Source organism: Anas acuta, chromosome Z (genome assembly GCF_963932015.1).
Source record: "Anas acuta chromosome Z, bAnaAcu1.1, whole genome shotgun sequence".
In the NCBI taxonomy this organism is placed as follows: domain Eukaryota; kingdom Metazoa; phylum Chordata; class Aves; order Anseriformes; family Anatidae; genus Anas; species Anas acuta.
Window position 1 is genome coordinate 54,278,267 of NC_089017.1, and position 19,523 is coordinate 54,297,789.

Sequence of the window (19,523 nt, forward strand, 5' to 3'; positions counted from 1 at the left end):
GTGCATACAAATGCACACATGTGTGGGCATGCAGGATCAACGTTGCTTTTCTTATCTGCCCAGAAGCTTTCTCAGAAAATATTATTTTCCTTTTAGCAGTTGACTTTAACAACACAAAAGACGGTGCACAATCCTTTGTAAAGAACTAGGAAAGCATTAACCAGCAATTAGAGAAATACAGACTGTAGTACATAAAGTTTAACTGATGAGGTGGTAAAACTTGTTTTCAGCATCAAGGTCATTGATTTTCTATAGCAGCAGAAGGCAGGATAAAATTATTGCACTTATTAGATCCTTGTTGATTGTTCAACATTAGCTAAATCCACAAATAAATATATGTAAAATTGATCAGGTGATTCAGGGTCAGATCTAATTCCCAAGGTCAAGTAACCCTTTGAACATTCTCTAAGTACATAATCTTAGCACAATCCATCAAAGAGACTCACACACTCTTTTCTTCTATTGGCTCTTATAAAACACTCAAGTTTAGGAGATTAACTGGAGTCAGCTTCAGTAGACAGAGCAATTCTTCTAAAGTGCTAAACCTCCCCTTGCAGTAGAAACTTTCTAAAGCTGGGTTTGCAAAATCCTATTTCTAACTTTGCAACTGACCTGGAAATTATTATTCATTGCCAGTTGTAATACTGTTTTGTTTGCATGTTTGTTCGTTTTAAGTGTCTTCTTTAACACATTGCAAAGGATGCAAGGTAATGGTTTTGAGCAGGAAGCATCTTAGAATAAAAAATGTGTTTGTTCAGGTTGTATCCAGCTAGAAATTTGCATGCCTGAGAGATACATGTATGCTCATGAGGATAATCAGAAGGTGGACTCTGAATTTTGCTACATGATGGCTGAATAAGAAACAACTCCTGCAGGTGTATTTTCAGATTTGAGACCAGAGACTGAACCTCCAGTAGATCTTAGCTATTTTTGCTCTGCTCCCAGACATCTTTCTCTCTCATCTCTGAACTGAGACATGATTCCTGAAGCCTATAAACACACTCTGTGATTTTGAATAAAACTAGAACAAAACCTTTTTTTTTTTTTTTTTCTGCATGTTTATTCTGAGATGAGTAACAACACAGTACAGTACTGAAAAGAAAAAGGCAGAGAGAGTTTTTGTTGCTAATGAAATTCTCTGCTATCATTCTTAACATTACTTGAGGGCTTCTACTGATGCTAAAACAGGAGGGTAAAGCTTCAGTTTAAAAGATATGAATTCAGTACACTCGAACATTACTATAAATATATCCATATAGATACAGAATAAATGTTTTAATTGGGTCTCTGAAAATAAGGGAGACATGATTGAGTTAGATCTGTCTATCCTCACACTGTTCCTACTTTTCTGGCAATCCCACCAAATTGACATTTTGAGTGAGGACTTCCTGATGTGCAATTCATTACCTCTAACACAGTCTAATCCTGCATCTCTTTTTTTCCCAAAGGCTTCAAAATTTTAACATGACATAGTTGTCATTCCTGTCTCTCAGCTGAGGAGAACAGTTATCACTTACATTCAATTCCTTTAAATTACAAAACTACAAACTGATATACTTTTCTTTTTTTTTTAATTATGAAGAGAAATTAACTTGTAGGCATTCCTAATACATTCCAAGTGTGAAAGCTATATTCTTAAAAAAATCGGTGTTTCCAGCATCCCAAATCCCTCCCTGTGTGTTTTCAAAACCATTGCATACGAACAAGAACACAGACTTACAGAAAATCACTCTGGAGGTAGCACTGTGGTATTTTTAGTATTGTATTCTATCTTTTTTCTTTCTTTTTTTAAAACAAAGCAGTCTATCACAGTTATGACATGACATACCAATCACTGCTAGCCAAAAATATTCTAAACTCTCAGAGGGCAGATTTTGCATAAAACTTGTGTGAGTATCTGAGGTTGTAGGTGTTGCTTGTGGGTGTATTTTGAAAATCTATGTCAGCAAAAATTTATAATGCTCTTTTTAGTTCTCTAGATACATTTTAGTGAAATATATGAACACAGTGTACTAGAAGAGTTACCACACTAGTGAATGCCAATCCTATTTGCACAGGAAAATACAAATCTTTCCACCTCTTTCTTTTGCATACACACACCCCAACACTCACTCTCTCACACTTGCTCTGAAGCAGGTACCAGTTCATGCAAATGTTGCTTACCTGATCGCATCTCATCAGCCCTAAATATCTGAGAGACTTGCTGCTTTGTGCAATTTGGGTGGCTCCATGGTCTGTGATTTCTTTGCACCATCCAACATCCACGGTCTCTATTGTCATGCTGTATCGTCCAATGGCTATCAGAGCTGTAAAAATATTAAAAACATGAGAAATGGTAAGCTCAGTTATATGGTAAGCTCAGTGGAGATAAGCTCAATGTAGTATACACTACATGATATTGAAATAGAATTTTCAGAAGCAGATTTCTAATAACTTGTAAAAGATCATGTATTTTGCATTTTTAACTATAGAATAACTATCTCTTAAAATTAGGATGCAGATGTGCAAATACACACGAGGTATTTTTCTATCTACCAGTCCGCATAAATAGACCAGTTAGCAGTGGTGTTCTATATGAGCTCTTTTAATTACTTCGTTTGGAAGGATCAAAGACCAATCAATTAAAATTGAAATAACTATAGAATAAAAAGAAGTCTACCACACTCTTCAAAGAAAGTAACTGATTTTATAAAATTAACACCTTTTTTTTTCTTTTTTTTTTTCCCAGCAAAGTATTTTTGCAAATAAGCACAAAGAATACCAGAACATTTCCTGTGTCAATAAAACAAATAGATTTAAGAAACCATGCAGATATCTTATGTCATGTATTTTACAAGTATATTCTAAAATTGCATTTGTTTCCTATTGCTCATATTGATGATGTAATAACAACCATACGCCTTTCTTTCATGTTTCCTTCAGGAACACTTTTCTTAAAAAAAAAAAAAAAATTATAGAAGAAAGAATTAGAACAAAAACTTGAACCTTCATAAAAGGAAAGGAAAGAGGAAGTTCTGAAAGGGCTGAAAACCACGAGGCATCTGAACAAGTTGGGCAGGCTTTGTCATGACATTGCCAGTCATAAACAACTGATGAAAGATTGTGAAGGATCACCACCACGCTGGTCACCACCAACTAGAACACCTGCCACAAAATGCAGGCTCAGAAACTGTTAGTCAAGTTGGGCTTTATTAACAGAAATGAGTGGCAGTTTTCATCAGCTAAAAACTCGGCTTATGAAAAAGCCCAAAGCTTCCAGTGTGAAAGTCAGCCTACCCAAGTCCTAACCCTTAATCTGCATATCATCAAGGGGTAAGATGTTTACCCTTTTTACTCCAGGTATAATGCAGTCACTGAAAAGGAAGATGAAGGAGTGAGTTACTGCAAATAATGGAAATATCTTTAAAGAGAAGAGTTTTCAGCAACTATGGGCCAGTTCTGCTCATACTACAGAGCCTACTGGCAATTAAAAAAAAAAAAAGAAGTTATAAAGAGCTGATAGCTTTTGATATGCCAGATGTTAATCTTCACTAATCAGCATATAACTGAGAGCTAGAAGCAGAGAAAAAGAATCCACCTGACCTTGCAGTAGTTCTGCAGAGACCTAAACTAATGGCAGACAGCAGTGAGGATAATTTGTTAATTTATAAATATTCAGGTGGACTTGATTTGCAATCGAAATCAGCCAAAAGAGGCCAAATACATTCTCAGAAGCTATGGAAGACGGAGTGGAACATCAATTTTTTCTTTCAGCCATTCACCAAAAAGGGCAGTAATAATTGAATTTTGTAGCTGACATAATGAACTTATAATACAATCATCTATTTAGTATCATTATGATTTCATTGATTTTTGTAGGACAATACCAACTACCTCTTCTCAGTACATCCCTAAAAACAAATCCTAATTCTGCCGATAGGTAAATATATATATAACAAAACATGAACTTTATCCTTGTTTCCACAGAGCCCTTCAAAAATGCTACTTTAATAAAAATCATGGGAAAAGAGTCAGAAACTTTCTGTATATATTTTTTATTCTGTATATATTTTGCTGTAAAGCTATAGCAATTACAGATTACCTAACTCCATGGAAAATGTTTTAGTTTACAAACTACTTGTTTGTAGTTCAGGAATACTGAAAACCTACCATAACATTAGAATGTTGTCAGTTAAATATGATTTCAAAAACTGTCTCTGAATGAACTTGCTAGTTCTTTTAAAGTTACAATCATATTTTCTTGTAAAGTTACAATCATATTTTATCATTAAGAAGCTAAAAAGCACCCCTTTTCAATACTTTGTGAAAAAGTGATAAATGGGAGAAAATCAGCAGAGAGTACTTTTATGAGTGTAATGTAAAAGATCATCAGATCTCCTGGTAAAGAATTCTCCTAGTAAATCTATTACAGGAAATTAGACATACAACTTCTGAGAGCTCTTTCACAACACATAGATTAGAAAGGAAGTACGGAATGATGCTGTTGAAAGCTCAAAAATGTTACACTGTGTGCAGAATGCCCAAGACTAAAATATAACCTGAAAAGTCCATGAAGCTACCTTGAATGTGGCAGAAAGATGGCTTAAATCTCAGGCAGGTATTTCCACTTGCACATATTAAACAAACTGGAAGAATAAAATATTCTATTTCTTATTTATACATGCCATATACCATTTTATAACAAAACACTAATATAAAATCATTTTATAATATGTAACTTAAAACATGTTGATTTATTGTTTGATATGTTAGTCCTTTTATTTTGGTATTTTGGGGGGTAAGGCATTTAATTTCTAGAGCAGACGTTTAATTAAACTAGTCAAGTTTTACCTTTATTTAATGCAAACATAAATTTCTGTTTTTATTTTAACATAATGAAAAAGGGACTTAATAATTACTGAAACAAGAACAAACTAATTATCAAATAACAGATCGTGAAGCCACTGTGCAAAAGTGGTCTTCAGTGCTTGCCTTCTGAATATCAATACTTTAACTTAAAAACTATTATTTCCCGTAAGTATTTAAAGAATGAAAAAGAGTAAGATCGCACCAGGAATTTGGAAAGCACATGTAAGTTTCCATAATTGAAAATGTATATGTATTATTTTGGGACTACATTGTCATTACTATATTCTGTCAACTATCAGATAAGCCAGAACACGGAATTAGAAAAATAGTATGAGACAACCACCACGTTTTTTGTACAAGCAGCAATATTTACTGGAACAATACAAACTGGAATAAAACAGCCTAAGGCAAGGTATGAATATGATATATGGAAAATTGAATGAAAAAAAAATCTAACTATGAGGTCTTTGGTGAAAGAGGTTAAGTTAGCACGGTTTTACAGTTCAGAAGCTCCAGATTGATTTTCAGAAAATTACTAATCTGATGTCTTCACTTGTTTTTCACATCAGTGTATATGAAAATAATTGGATGAAATTTCATGCTGTAATTGATCTGTGTGTCTAATCTGTGAGTCAGGTACGTTTTAGACTTATAATGCCTGGGGTACATTTTAGGTTAGAGACCACTAAGTGGGCAGTACTTTTCTCTGGCTTGTGTTTTGCCTGCAGTATTATTCACTCTCTACTACAGAGCTCCCAGGTATCATATGCATATATATATATATATATATGTATATACTTATATATATACATAATATTTTTATTTATATATATATATATATATATATTTTGTTCAACAGTTTCAAAAATGCATGTGCTCTTTAATAAATAAGAACAATTGACAACATATTTCTAATTTAATTACAAGTGATGCTAGAAATCAATTACAGTATTACAGATGGCCTGCCTGACTGTTATAATATTATCTCACATGGCAGTAAAAAATGACATATTTATGTTCTACTTTGCAACTCTTTGTCCCCAGATTAGCAGATGTCTTTCTAGAAAACCAAACATTTTGACAAGAGTGTATTCAAAACATTTCAATGTTACACTGTAGTCATATATCACAACAGTTCATCTGTGAAATACATAAAGAGTATGCCATTTTAAAACACTGACTGCATTTTCAGAAAATTTTGGATGTGTGTCATTGCACCCTCATGAGAACAATGCTACTTGGTCAGAGAAGACATCCACTATTCGGTCTCTAGCAGCACCCAACAGTGGGGGTCAAAGACCATAAGAACAAGTGAAAAGGATATTTTCCCTAAATGCTTTCCTCACATGACAAAAATTACAGACAGGAACTTTCTGAAGCTGCGTTGATGCCTCTGTAGCTCTATAAATCTGTCTAACTAACCAGCCTTTTGACCCACCAAATTACTTAGGCTTCTCAACAGCCTGTTGGCAAGCAGTCCCTCCATTCAGCTACCATCTGTTTTGAAAACCACTTGTTAGTTTTGAATAAGCTCTAATAGTTGATCCTGCTTGCGACTGCTCAGTTCCTTAACAAATACTTCCTAGAAATCCCAACAGACTGGATCAACCACATCTTCCTTATTCCTTGCTGACTTCTTCAAAGTACTCTGATATGACTGTGAAGCACAATCTATCTTAACGAAAGCTGTGCCAGCTCTTCCCTGACTCTTCCTCTTCCTATTTATTCCTGTGTTCACTAATTGTATTCCTAATTATTAATAATATCCCTTACACAGATGTCAGGTTAGTCAATTTATATTTTCTGACCTTCCCTGAAACCTTTATTGAATACCTCTGCCAAGCAGTCCTGTGTTAGTAAAGCAGGTTTAAGTGAAAGATTAGGCTGCTGTTAGCAGCTCAACTATTTCATCTTTGAGTTCTTTTAGAAGTCTTGGGTACACTCAGTTCTTCTGCTTGCATGAGCAAAATACTTTAAGCCATAGGTTTCAGCTAGGGAAATGTTTGCATTGCTCAACAGCCTTTTTTTTTTTTTCTTTCCCCTCTCTGACTGCATTTGTCCACAATAAACAGAATACATTGCTGTTCTCAGAAAGCCTGGCGGTAATTTAACAAGGACACACACAGTAAAAGCCTTACGAAGTAAGTTTGGATTCTTTGTCTTAGGAACTTGTAGCACAATCAGCAATAAAGAAGAGCCGAAGGTGTGTTTCAATCTAATGACAACCAAGCTCTAAACACAGTGAATGACAAAACAAAATCTCCACACACTGCAAGTAAGTAGAAGTGGGCACACAAAAATCTACCATGTAGTTTACAGATGCTGGCTTTGACATATGAACCTCTCTGTCTGTGAATATTTAACACTGCATCCAATTCTTTTCTCTCCTTTTTTGCACTCCCATTTATTTTGGCAAAAGCAAGTTTTCATATTTCTTTTTCCAGAGCTAGGTTGGAGGAATGGAAATCAACTGATGTACAGCTCCTACAAGGCAGAAGATGAAGTGTAATGTCTCTAACTGGAATTGGAAAATCACCTCCACAGCCTTGAGCTGTATTAAGCAAAAATGTTTTCCAGTTGTAGTGGTAGTGGTGTTTTGTTGTAACTCTGAAGGTGAAAGGACATATGCATGACCAGGACTACGTGGCATCATTTAGATGGCCAGCTGAAATAGTTGGAAAAAAAAACAACAGATTCTGTTAGTACACTGTAAATAGTAATTTAACCTTATTTAATTTAAAACAGATTTCATTAAACTGACATAGATAATGTGTCTACTACTATGGGTAGAAATGGCTGTTTTAGAGGAGAAAGTTCTCCTTTTAACTACATGTAACCTGTGAAACCAATGGTTGTAATACAAATGGCATCATGGTTAACTGCTTCCAGACCTGATCTAGGCAGGCACTGAGCTGTTAAGCTGACAAAACCAGGGGCAAGACCGCTGTAGTTATTTTACAGGATAGTTTTGGAAAACTATACTGGGCATATACCTTAAGGCCTCTTTGATTTTGTGTACATGACCCCTTCTCTCCCCCCCCAAATTAGAAACAAGTATTAGGCTAATAATTTACAAAAGTTTCACTAACTAGCATTCATAATTTACTAAGTCGTGACTATCAGAGCACATCTTCTATGAAGAAAGGTTGAGAGAGTTGGGGCTGTTCAGCCTAAAGAAGAGAAGTCTCTGGAGTGACCTCATTGCAGCTTTTCAGTACTTAAAGGGGCCTTAAAAAAAAGATGGAGAGTAAGTTTTTGCTCAGTCAGATAAAGACAGGACAAAGGGGAATGGTTTTAAACTAAAAGAGGGGAGGTTTAGATTGGAGATAAGGAAGAAATTTTCCACTCAGAGGGTGGTGAGGCACTGGCACAGGTTGCCCAGAGAAGCTGTGGATGCCCCATCCCTGGGGGTGTTCAAGGTCAGGCTGCACGATGTCCTGGGCAACCTGATCAAGTGTGTGGTATCTCTGTCCATGGTCAGGGGGTTGGAACTGTATGGATGTTAAGGTCTCTTCCAACCTGAGCCATTCTTTGATTCTATGATTCCTAAGTATGAGGTCACTGTAACGTAAAAAGTAACATACATATCTTTGGTATGAACAGCCAGTATTTGGCCCAATCTTAAATTAATTTTTACTGTATTTTTAAATCTGGAAATGAATACTCCATGTTTTGCACAATTTTTATTAATTTTTTTTTTTTTTTGAAATTTAGTGTATTAAGCATGATCACACACAACTAAACATATTTTTACTGTCATGTACCTACTACACAATAGAGTACTTCCTTAATCATAAAATCTTAGCTCAGTTTAACAGAAAATAAACCTCTGTGAGATTTGTGTTGCTGTTTTTCTCCTATCATCACCTACCATACTACATATGCAAAAAACACTGCACTTGGTCAGCCTTCAGTGAGAACTGGATAGAAATATTTTTTAAAATTATGACTGACCTCATCCTGACACCATGGCATTATATGTGTATATATATGCAATCACTCAAAAAACATTCTTGCATTTGTTTATTCAGTTCTTTCATCATTAATGAAAAAAGCATGTAAATGTTCAAGAATTAGCATTTAAAATTTCCAAACTCTCTAATGGTTTCATGCAAAGTAGAAATCAATCAGTCCTCCAAGTATTACCAAGTATATAGTTTTCTTATGGAACTTTACATTATCTTTTATTTATTATATAGCTAAAAGCTATTAAGGTGGTTTTGATAGCCATCTACTTGCTAATGAAAGCTTAATACACCACAAAAAAAGGGGGGGAGGAGGAGGGAGGAGAAGTTTATGATTTTTAAAATTGTTATAAGCAGATGTCATAAAAAAAAATTAGCAAAAATTAGCAAAGAAAGCTATACATCTAGGTGTTAAGAAAATGATGTAACAGTTGAACTTCACAGACTGTGAAATATTCTTGTGTTGGTGGAAGTTCATCTGCCTGAGCTAGTTAAAATATGAGTGGACAAACCTCTGGAGAGGTTACAAATAAAATTTATGAGACTGAACAAGACAATTTAAATGGGCATTTCTATCTGTTGTTTTTCTGTCGTTTAGCCTATTGAATTAGGAACAAAAGAGAGAGATGTAAATAATACAGATAAATTATAAACATTTGAATTCATTGAAGCTTTACCACTCACAAAAATTAGTTTGACATTCCTTTTTCAGTAATTTGTGGAAAAGTATTTATAAATTAGCCTGCAATTAAACACAAGCACTTGTTAATTGTAAAATACACAGTTGAGTATATAGACAATTTAATGTAATGCAATATTTAAGAACCGAAATTAAAACATTGACTAATATATGTTACTAAGATCCTCTACAGTATACGATAGAATAACTGTTGAATATTTAGTTAATGTAAATATTTCTTCGACACTGAAAATGCTCCTCTTTTTGAGTGCATATCTATAAAAACTTATTTTCAAAGTATCTGCAGTTATTCAGGTTATTTTCCTGAATGATGGCTACAGAATTTGATTCTTTAGAGCAAAGCTTGATGCGATAAGCAAAAGCGCAGTGAATTTTCACACAATGCTAACAGATAGGATTTGTGGTTACCCCCTACATTAATGAGGTTGATGGTTATCTGCCATGCAAATTATGTGAGGTCTTGCAATTTAGATAATCTATTATGTGCTGAGACACATAGAATATACACCTAAGCTCCTTTCCATGTGTCAGAAATGTTTTGCTGCAGTAACTGCAGTAGTTGAAGAAATCACTGCTCGAGTCGTCTGCTGCTTCATTCACCCAGAACAGGAATCAGAGCTTACAATTCACATTGTTTCCTTAAATGAAAAGCATTTGGATAAAAATCACTGCATGATACATCTTCTTAAAACAAACAATACATCTACACCTGTTTCACATTTGTAAGGGTATTTTTATAACGAAATAAAATATTTGTTTGTCATATACTGATATAAATCATGCATCAAACACTGTAGTCCATCTGCTATGAAATCAAGACTCCTATGAATATATCACTCCAAAACTTTATTTGTGATGGCTTCCCAGTCAAAAGTCTAATTCTTCTCAGGCCTTCGTGTGTCCATCTGACAGCTAACATCCTATGTATAATTTTTATTTTTATTTTTTATAATCATGACCTCATGTAACAGCTACATTTCAGTAACACTATTAAATAGTAAAGTGAGACAGAACTTGCACAGGAACTGGCTCTCTACCAGGGAATTCTTCCAGTCCCATTTATAATCAAGCACTTGATTCTTGATATAATCAAGAACACATTCTTGGTTATAACTGTACGAGATGATTCCTTGAAATAATAGCAAATTTATAAATAAAACCATATAGTAATAGCTAATACAAACATACAGGGAACCATTTAAGTCTTTTTCCCCATGGTATGGGGTGCAAATGGGAGAGACGTCCAGGTTATTTTCTTCATATTTTACAGGAGGTGTATTTTAGCATGTACAACAAATGCTCACAGAACACAGTAACCAGGTAGGTATTCAAATAAGTGAATACTTAAACTCTTGTACATCCTAAAGAAGGTTAAAAAAAAGTTGCCAAGCCTGAAATATTTTCCCAACAGAATACTGTGTTATCTCTGGATAGCAAGCCTACATTTCAATGTACTTTGTGTTCTTTGTGTTTCTATTATTATTATTTTTTTTGCTATTGTCTTCACTTGCCTCAGGCTGCTGGAGGTCTCCCATGATAATTTTATTGTTTCACCTTTGTGCTTATGTGGCTAAAGGCAACATATGAGAATGAAGTATGGGACTGAGCTAAAATGTAGAAACATATAGGGGCATTGGGAAACCAATCTAACAAGATGCCTCAAGGAAATGAAAAGAAGTCAGACTGTCTCCCTAAAGCAAACCTGCTTTCTTCAAGAGTTTAGGAAATCTGGGTAAATTCCTTCATCTGGATGCATATTTTGACCTTTTTTTGGAAATTTGGTGGCAATCCACTCAACCACAGTAATTTTGACTGAAAAACTACTTGAAAAAGATAACACATAAACAACACGTTGCTGGTTTACCATTATTTAAAGTATTGGTTACCTAAGGAAGCCTTCAGAAAATCCTTGGAGGCAAGAATAGTCCCAAGGAATTGAAAAGACCTAATGCCTCCAAGAGGAAAGAAGTGACAGGTGTTATCTATCAATTGCTTTTAAGCAATTACAGGAGAAGTATTTAATTGTATATTTTTGTATGGAAAACATAAACACACACGTATATGTATTTTTTGTACTGGTTCATACTGTTATTGTTATATGGTTACCATTAAGTTGGTACAGTATACACGGCTGTATTTGATGACAACTTTATTAGCTAGTACATAGAAATAGGACAACTGCTTAGTCATCTTTTATCTTATCCTATCCTTTTTTCAAACCCCTAGAAACATGTGGCAACTGGAGGGCTATGATTTCCCAGGTAGAATTGATCTTGGTGGTGCTCTCTTTGCTTTTTATCTCGAACATTTGTCAGTTCTGCCCTGATTATAAACACACATGAAATAGTACATTTGTACAAAGGTTATTCTGTTATCCTATAATGTTAGCAAAACTTTGCCATGAAATAGAAATTAAATAAAAACAAACAAAACAAAACAACAACAAACAGGAAAAGAGTGATCTTTCAGAATCATCTTTAACATAACAAGTATTAAACAGCTGTTTCCCCAAAAGTCCACACTCAGAAGAAGGCTAAGCTATGAACAAAATCATACAAGATGTTATATTTTATTTTACAGAATATGTTTCAGCATCAACAACCATGAATTAATATTAATTACATCTGTATTCTAAATAAACTCTATCCATGCACAGGAAAAGTTCCATGATATTTTAGCCATTTCAATAATAGAGTTAACTCAATGCATCCCAACAGCAAGAATCAAACCAAAACAAAGAGAAACCCCAAACCTTCAATATAAGGATGCAAAAAGACTCTAATGCTTTAAAATGAAAGGTATGCAGCATATTTGGTTCTTCCCTGCTTGAGATCTCTCTCAAAAATATTACCAAATACCCATTTCAGAGATGGACTCCGGAAGTGGTAAAAGCCACTGCTTTCAGCCCCGTGGCCTTAAGTCAAAATAGCTCCCATAGACCAAGCTGGTCAAAACAAGCTCTTTTTATTCGTTCTTTTTTGACGACACTGCAAGATAATTTGTTTTCTTTGCACTACTTTGAATAAGAGTAATTTTTGTCATCATCACAGCCCTGTTCTGATTGCAAGCAGAAGACAGTAAGCATGAACTCAGTCCACTGGAAAATTATGGAGCTAATTCAACCAGATGTGAAGAACACAAAGATGACTGGGAACAGCTAGCATAGATCTGCTTGGAAACCATTCCTCGCCAACCTGGTTGCCTTTCTGTGACAAAATGGTTCATCACAGAGCCTACAGACAAGGAATATGTAAACAATTTTGTATCAAGAGAGATATTGGAATATCTATAGTGTTTCTTTGAGAAGAAGTATTAGAGACCCTTAAAAACATTTTTTTTTTCCCCAGTTCAAAGGTGGAAACGTGTTTGTTTCACGGCAACAAAACCACTGAAAAATACCTTAACTGCACAAATCAAGAACAAGAGATATACAAGGAAAGTGAAACACAATCTTTTCAAAACATAATGTGTTTGACTTTATTTAAATAACACTCATCTATGAAAGCTGTTATTCCTAGTTGCTGCTGCAACCAGGCTCAGTGGCATTCAGAAATGAGTCACTAATAATGACAGTGAAAATCCAGATCTAGATACTCTGAAAAATAAAGTTTGTAGCCTTGAATGACACGAGGTACACGCAACACATTAACCAACAGAGGTATGAAAGAAAGTATCTTTTCTGAAATCTGGCACCATTTGGAGAACTGGTGGATGTGCTGCTTATGAATTTCTCGAAGTGCTTTGAAAAAGCTGTTATCACGGCCCACTTCAGGGGTTATGGTGACAGCGACAGAATACAGAGTATTATGTACAGACCAGAAGCAATGTTCACAGTGTTTTGCTGGTACAGCTTGAGATGATAACTGTCAGACACTAGACAAATCACTTATATATACACAGAATATATGTAGTATGTAGTGTTATAGTATTACAATACATGTAATAATAGCATTATTAAAATTACTTATTAACTATCACTTATAATTCCAAACTTCTGATAAATGAGCTGGATTTGGAAAGTCCAAATATCAGAGAACAAATAGAAATCAGGATGCTGAAATGCTGATTATCAAAAAAGCAAAATTTTTGTTAGTTCTTAGCCACATGGCATTGTAAGGGAGGGGGCAGAGAGAGACAGATGTTTTCCTAGTAAGGGTATTTAACTGCTTAGCCTGGTAAATTGTAAGATCTGCTAAGATACAAGAGTGCCTCTTTGGAGAATGACTGAAGGTAATCCTAAATGATGTGTGAACATACCCTTTTGCAAATTTGGCTTTGTCCTTTTTGCCTCCGGACTCTAGCTACTGTATTCTTCTGATTAATAAATACTGACTTACTTTGAAAAGGCTGCTCGGTGGTCTGCAAGTACTTGCTGAGACAAAGGATGACATCTCTGACAGAGGTCTATACTCATTCTGCCATCGAGGGAAAATATTGAAAACAGAGGTCCTAAACTGAAGAACAATAGAATTGTGCATTTTACCCTTTCAAAAAGGAGGACTCACAAATTTATCAATTTGAAGGACTACACATCAAAAACACCAAAACACTGGAGGAAGGCAAACATCTAACAAATGCATGATAGCATGTTACTTTTGAATAATGTACTAAAGGAACTTTTACTCCCATGAAGAATTTCACACTGTTTGAAGGTGAGAACACTGACTACTTAAACCATGTTTCAGTATAATAACTCATGTTTTTTGAACTTTGCAGTAAATAAATACAATAGATGCTGTTTTAGCATATAAAATTGAATTCAGTGGAGATAAAGGAACCAAATAAATGCTAACTAGAAGACAAATACTGCTTACAAAAATAAAATTTTATATGCATAATCTAAAAATGGAAGCAAATGGCTTTCGAAAATTGTGGATTTTGTTGTAAAACTCCTGGTGTATAACTGTGCAGTACTCAGCAAGAAGTAGACATCTGACTGCTCACCAAAACACACACACACAAAATAACGGGCAATAAAAGCACATATATCACTGCAGCACAGAGTGAGGTGTTACACCAGACAGACTATTTGTGCATTTCAGCAAGCATGTGTGGGCTGTGTTTTTTAATTCCCAGAAACATATTCAATGCATTTTTAAGATAATGATACAATATTTACCATTAATGAAAAATTGCATACCTATTTTTTCTAACTATTTTTTAGCCAGGCCATATTCACTTTCCTTACTTAGCCTTCTTGTAAAATATTAAGCGAAGACTAGAAAAATGAGATTTATGCAATAAATCAGTTGCTTAATCTTGTAAAGTTATATGTCTAGCAACTGGGAATATCAGTCTGACAGAATTGCACTGAACAGCGTGAAAAAAATTGCTTGACTTCAAGACACTCTGGATTATGTTATAAAATGGCAACTTGCTGTATGAAAGGGCTAGGCAGGATACAAGGTGAGTGATCATGTGCATGAAGAAAAAGGCATGAAGGAGAAGAGTGGAACAGAGAAGGACATGAAAAAAGTGAATCAGGGAAAAATTCCTATTTGTATGTACATAGTCATATCTATGGAGCCCACATAAGTCCAGGAATATATAATAACAGAGTGTACCAATATCTCTACTAAAACTCCTCATAGTCCTGGACCATCGTTCCTGGAACATAGTTTAACACACCGTGTTTGTACTCTATCTACTTTTGAGCTTAATTTTACTTCTTTATTTGTCTATTTATTTATTTATTTTCATGCTTTCTTCTTATTACTTTACTTTAACTTTTCAAAAGTAATAAGAAGAAAGCATGAAAATAAATAAGTTCACAGTAGTCTGCAGCTGGACTTCTGAAAACAAGTTGGCATCAAGAACCACAAACATTTGTAATAATTTGTATTGTGATCTGCTAAAAAAAAAAAAGATCAAACAAACCACTTCAACGCCAAGCCTCAATACATCCCATACACCATCATGCCCACTGATTGTCAAATTTGTCTCCAAGAGAGCAGTGGCTAACTGCTACAGTCTTGAGGACAACAATATGTTAAAAAAAAAAGTCCATAAAGACAAAAATTATGTAGTTTCAGATGATAGTACAAAAGCTGGAATTAGTCTAAAACACATTAAGGAAACAAAGAAATGTTTAGGCTAATACTAGAAAATTAATCTGAAATGCAGCAGCAATAACTGACATTACCTGGTGACATGACTGAGATACAACTGTGACATTTCCACAGCATTAAAAAAGTCTAAAATGATGTAGGATTTATTAAAGTGCACCACCATTGACCTTTCAACTCTTTCATGCCTTTTAATTTTATTTTGGATTTCTACCAAAAGCTTTTCCTTGTGGCTTTTTTTTTTTTTTTTTTTTTTTTTTTTTTTTTTTGAATCTGGGTAAAAAAGCAACTTGTACACTGGTTTTGTCTTCTTCCAACCACAACAATTTTTTATCTATGGAACTAACACTTATATGCCTATTTTATTTGAAAGGTTTCTCTAGATTAAAACTAATATTCTGAAAAACAGTTCAAAAGTATTCAGAGGGCTAACGATATGGCACAACATAGTTCTTCCCAAATTGAATCTGACCACCAGAAACATTTTTTGAAGACATATAATTTGCTATTGACACCAGCCAATGTGATTCCACAGGAGGAATACATATAGTTATATATATATAGTTATAGCAGGTACGATGTTGTTTCTGTTTCCACCACTTAAGGGGACCAGCTAGGATGGGATGGGTATGAAGCTAGGATGAGAGTTGGATAAGAGTTGGACTTGATGATCCTTAAGGGTCCCTTCCAACTCAGGATATTCTACGATTCTATGATTCTGTGATACAAATCTAGGCAGCAATAATACCAATTTTACAACCTTAAGCTTGTGTAGACTTTTTATCTAATTATGCCTGAGTACATTTGAACGTGAATGTTGAAGACAGCTCTGGGAATACCATTCACTGTTAAAGGCTTTGCAGTGATCAGCAGAAGCCTAAGCACAGCATTTTGTCAAGGAGAACTGAATCTTCACAAACAGAGACTGGGCACCCATGGAGGAGGGCGTGAAGAGGCTTCATGCAGTTAATTCAAAGTCTAGATTAACATTCCAGAAGTATAATACACAGTAATACATAACAGATTCACATGAACATTTGACAAAATAGGTTCTATGATGTTGTCAAAATGTAACTCTATGTCACATTTTAATTAAAAATAAAACAATATTACATATACTTTTATATATATACTTTTTATATATACATATACTTTTATATGTAATATATATGCATTTATTTTGCTTTGATAAATTCTGGAATCAATATAATTTTATTAAAGTTGTTTGAGCAACAATCTAATACTGAAACTATCTTCTAGATCCCTAAAGATCTCAAAAAAAAAAAAAAAAAATTGATGCAGTGGTTGACAGATTGTTCTGAATGTCTGCTATTGTGCCAATTGTTGCTTAGGTCTTGAATCACAGCATGAACTTACATACTGCATGTGCTGCTACAAATCTATACAATCAGGGAAGGACAGACTGTCAGCATCAATTTTGCATTTTTCTGTTTTTGTCAGCATGTATCACTCTACATCTCAACATGAATTAACTTTAACACAGGATTTTGTGTCTGTTAACATAACATTTAATATGTTCCAATGCAGATATATTGTTCTGCTTTTGGAAACACAGTCAGAGAAAAATGATGCAACTTGCCATTAATTTCATCATGACTAATGAAACTGAGGTTGTTCATATAAATCAATACAACTGGATGCTGAGAGTGAGTACAACTGACAAGGGGAATTGAATAAAATTTATAAAGGTTTCATACTGTGAATCATCATAAGCAAGCTTGAAAAATAATGAAGGCACTACTATCAGGGAACTCATTTTGAAGACCTTTCCTGTTAAATATCTGAAAGGTGCTGTGAATATTCTAGCAAGACAGCTACAGCCATGTTTCCATGAAAAAGAAAAAGGTCTTTATCCCTAATTTCTTGCAGAATAGTTCAGTGCAGTCATCAAACTGTCTTCAAATAATGACAACTACAGTACATGTGGAAGGTGTCTATAGCTGAACAGTTACACGTTCTTCCTTAGAATAATATTTCCAGCATTAATTAGCTGTCCTGCATAATGAATAGAATGAAACTTCATAAAATTAGCTGAGTGTAATCACCTAAGGAACTCTTTGAACAACAATTAGCAAGATGAAATGCAAACAAAAAATGTCAGTTCCTAAGGGCTTGAAAAATACTTGCTTTCTGAAATATTTCTCCAGTATAGTTCATATTCAGGCATCTAATCTATCCCCTTAATAATAAAGGCCATTTCTGTCGGAACTATCCAGGAGCACAGTTTAGCACAGCAAAACCTTTTCTCTCTGACAAAACCTGGAAGTTTGATTAAACTGGATCAGAAAATATGGAAGAGTTTATGATAATTATAACATTTCTAATTACTCGTACTATGCATTAATAAAATTCCAAATTTCCAATATAAAAATGGTTTCAGTAAAATAGAAATGCATAGACATGCCACTTGCTAAACTGGCTGCTTATCTCAGTTGTTCATTGGTTATTAATTTTCCTTTTGGCTGGTTAATATAAATGTGGAAAAATTTCTCTTTTATAATGTTATGTAAGAATACAATAGCTTACCTAATAATTTTATGTGGCATACCTTTTTCAAAAGAAACTCAAAAAAAAAAAACAAACCAAGTTTTAATCAAGTAAGAAAGATTTTGTGAAAATTATTTAGATAAAGAATGGGCATGCACTTGGACAGCACTAGACTAGAAGCACAGAATCATAGAAATGGTTTGGGTTGGAAGGGACCTTAAAGATCATCTAATTCCACCCCCCTGACATGGGCAGAGACACCTTCCACCAAGCCAAATTTCTCAAGGCCCCATAAAAATAAAAATTTCTCTGAGTTTGTACTGGGTATGATTTTCTTTTATTTCCAAAATTCGGATATTTAAATACCAAAAACTATTCTCAGTTACTGCCATGACTAGCATTTCTATATTCGTGATCTTAGCAGATAAATTAATTCTTCTCTGACTTGTGCTCTGGCAACTTTTATAGGGAGGGACTGAGTTGCTCCATGTTCCATTACAGATTGCTTATTTTATGGGGTATATGGCCCCAGTCTCAGCTAACTATTCTGGTTAAAGAAATTACAAGTGCATCCCCATATAAAGGAAATTTTCCTGTGGGAGAAATGCTAGTAAATTATTTCCAAAATTAGGTCTAATCTGCATGCTACTGAAATTCCCAAACTATTACTATTTACCTGGACTGTACATTCACAGAAACTACTGAACAGTCAGGAAGTAGACTAAACGAAAACCTTGGTACAAAAACATTTAAAAGTCAAATCCATAGATCTAATTTTTCTTCAATAGTAAGAAGAGAAAAAGCAGAACAAACTTTTGTCAAGGAGTTAAAGAATTATTTTCCTCTCTCTTCTAGCCATTATTTTCTGTGAACATTACTCAGAAATATCAACAGTCCTGCTACAGATAATTTTCAACACCAAACACACCTTTGTGCATGTAGTGAGAAAAAAAAAAAACCAACAAAATTGATCCTTGCAATAGATCGATCTCTCTGTTTTTCTCAGCTGTGAGCACTGCTTTTATTCTGGATGTCTTTTGTTCTACTATATTGCAGACAATAGGTCCCCGAACTTGAAATGGACTTCCACCATATTTTGTTGATATTGCTTTTTGCCATACTATCTCTGTCCTCAATCATATTGACAGTAATTGTTTCAAAAAAAGTTTGTATTTCTTTTCATCCAAAACAGTACTTGTGCCAAAACTCTATGTTTACTGCTATACACCTGTATCGCTTGTAGTTAAACTTTTTTGGTTGTTTGAAAAAAAAAAATGTATATATACATACTTGCCCTGTAAAAGCCATAGAACCTACCTTGTAAAATCCATTATTAGCTAGGATATCAGTCAGGACACTACTAAATAACAGTATCTTTCTGCTAAGAAGTCTACATTGGAAGGCTGGCTCTTCTTCCAGCATTCCAAAGCCAGCTAT

At 34.4% G+C, this 19,523-nt stretch overlaps 1 protein-coding gene across 1 annotated transcript in view; it reads right to left on the bottom strand.

Annotated features, from left to right (window-relative positions):
- Nucleotides 1-19,523, bottom strand: part of FBXL17 (F-box and leucine rich repeat protein 17) — a 307,609-nt gene that overhangs the window by 15,076 nt on the left and 273,010 nt on the right. The window contains exon 8 of the mRNA XM_068666661.1: nucleotides 2,164-2,306. Within this exon, the coding sequence (XP_068522762.1) occupies nucleotides 2,164-2,306 (143 nt within the window). The remainder of the gene's footprint in view (nucleotides 1-2,163; nucleotides 2,307-19,523) is intronic.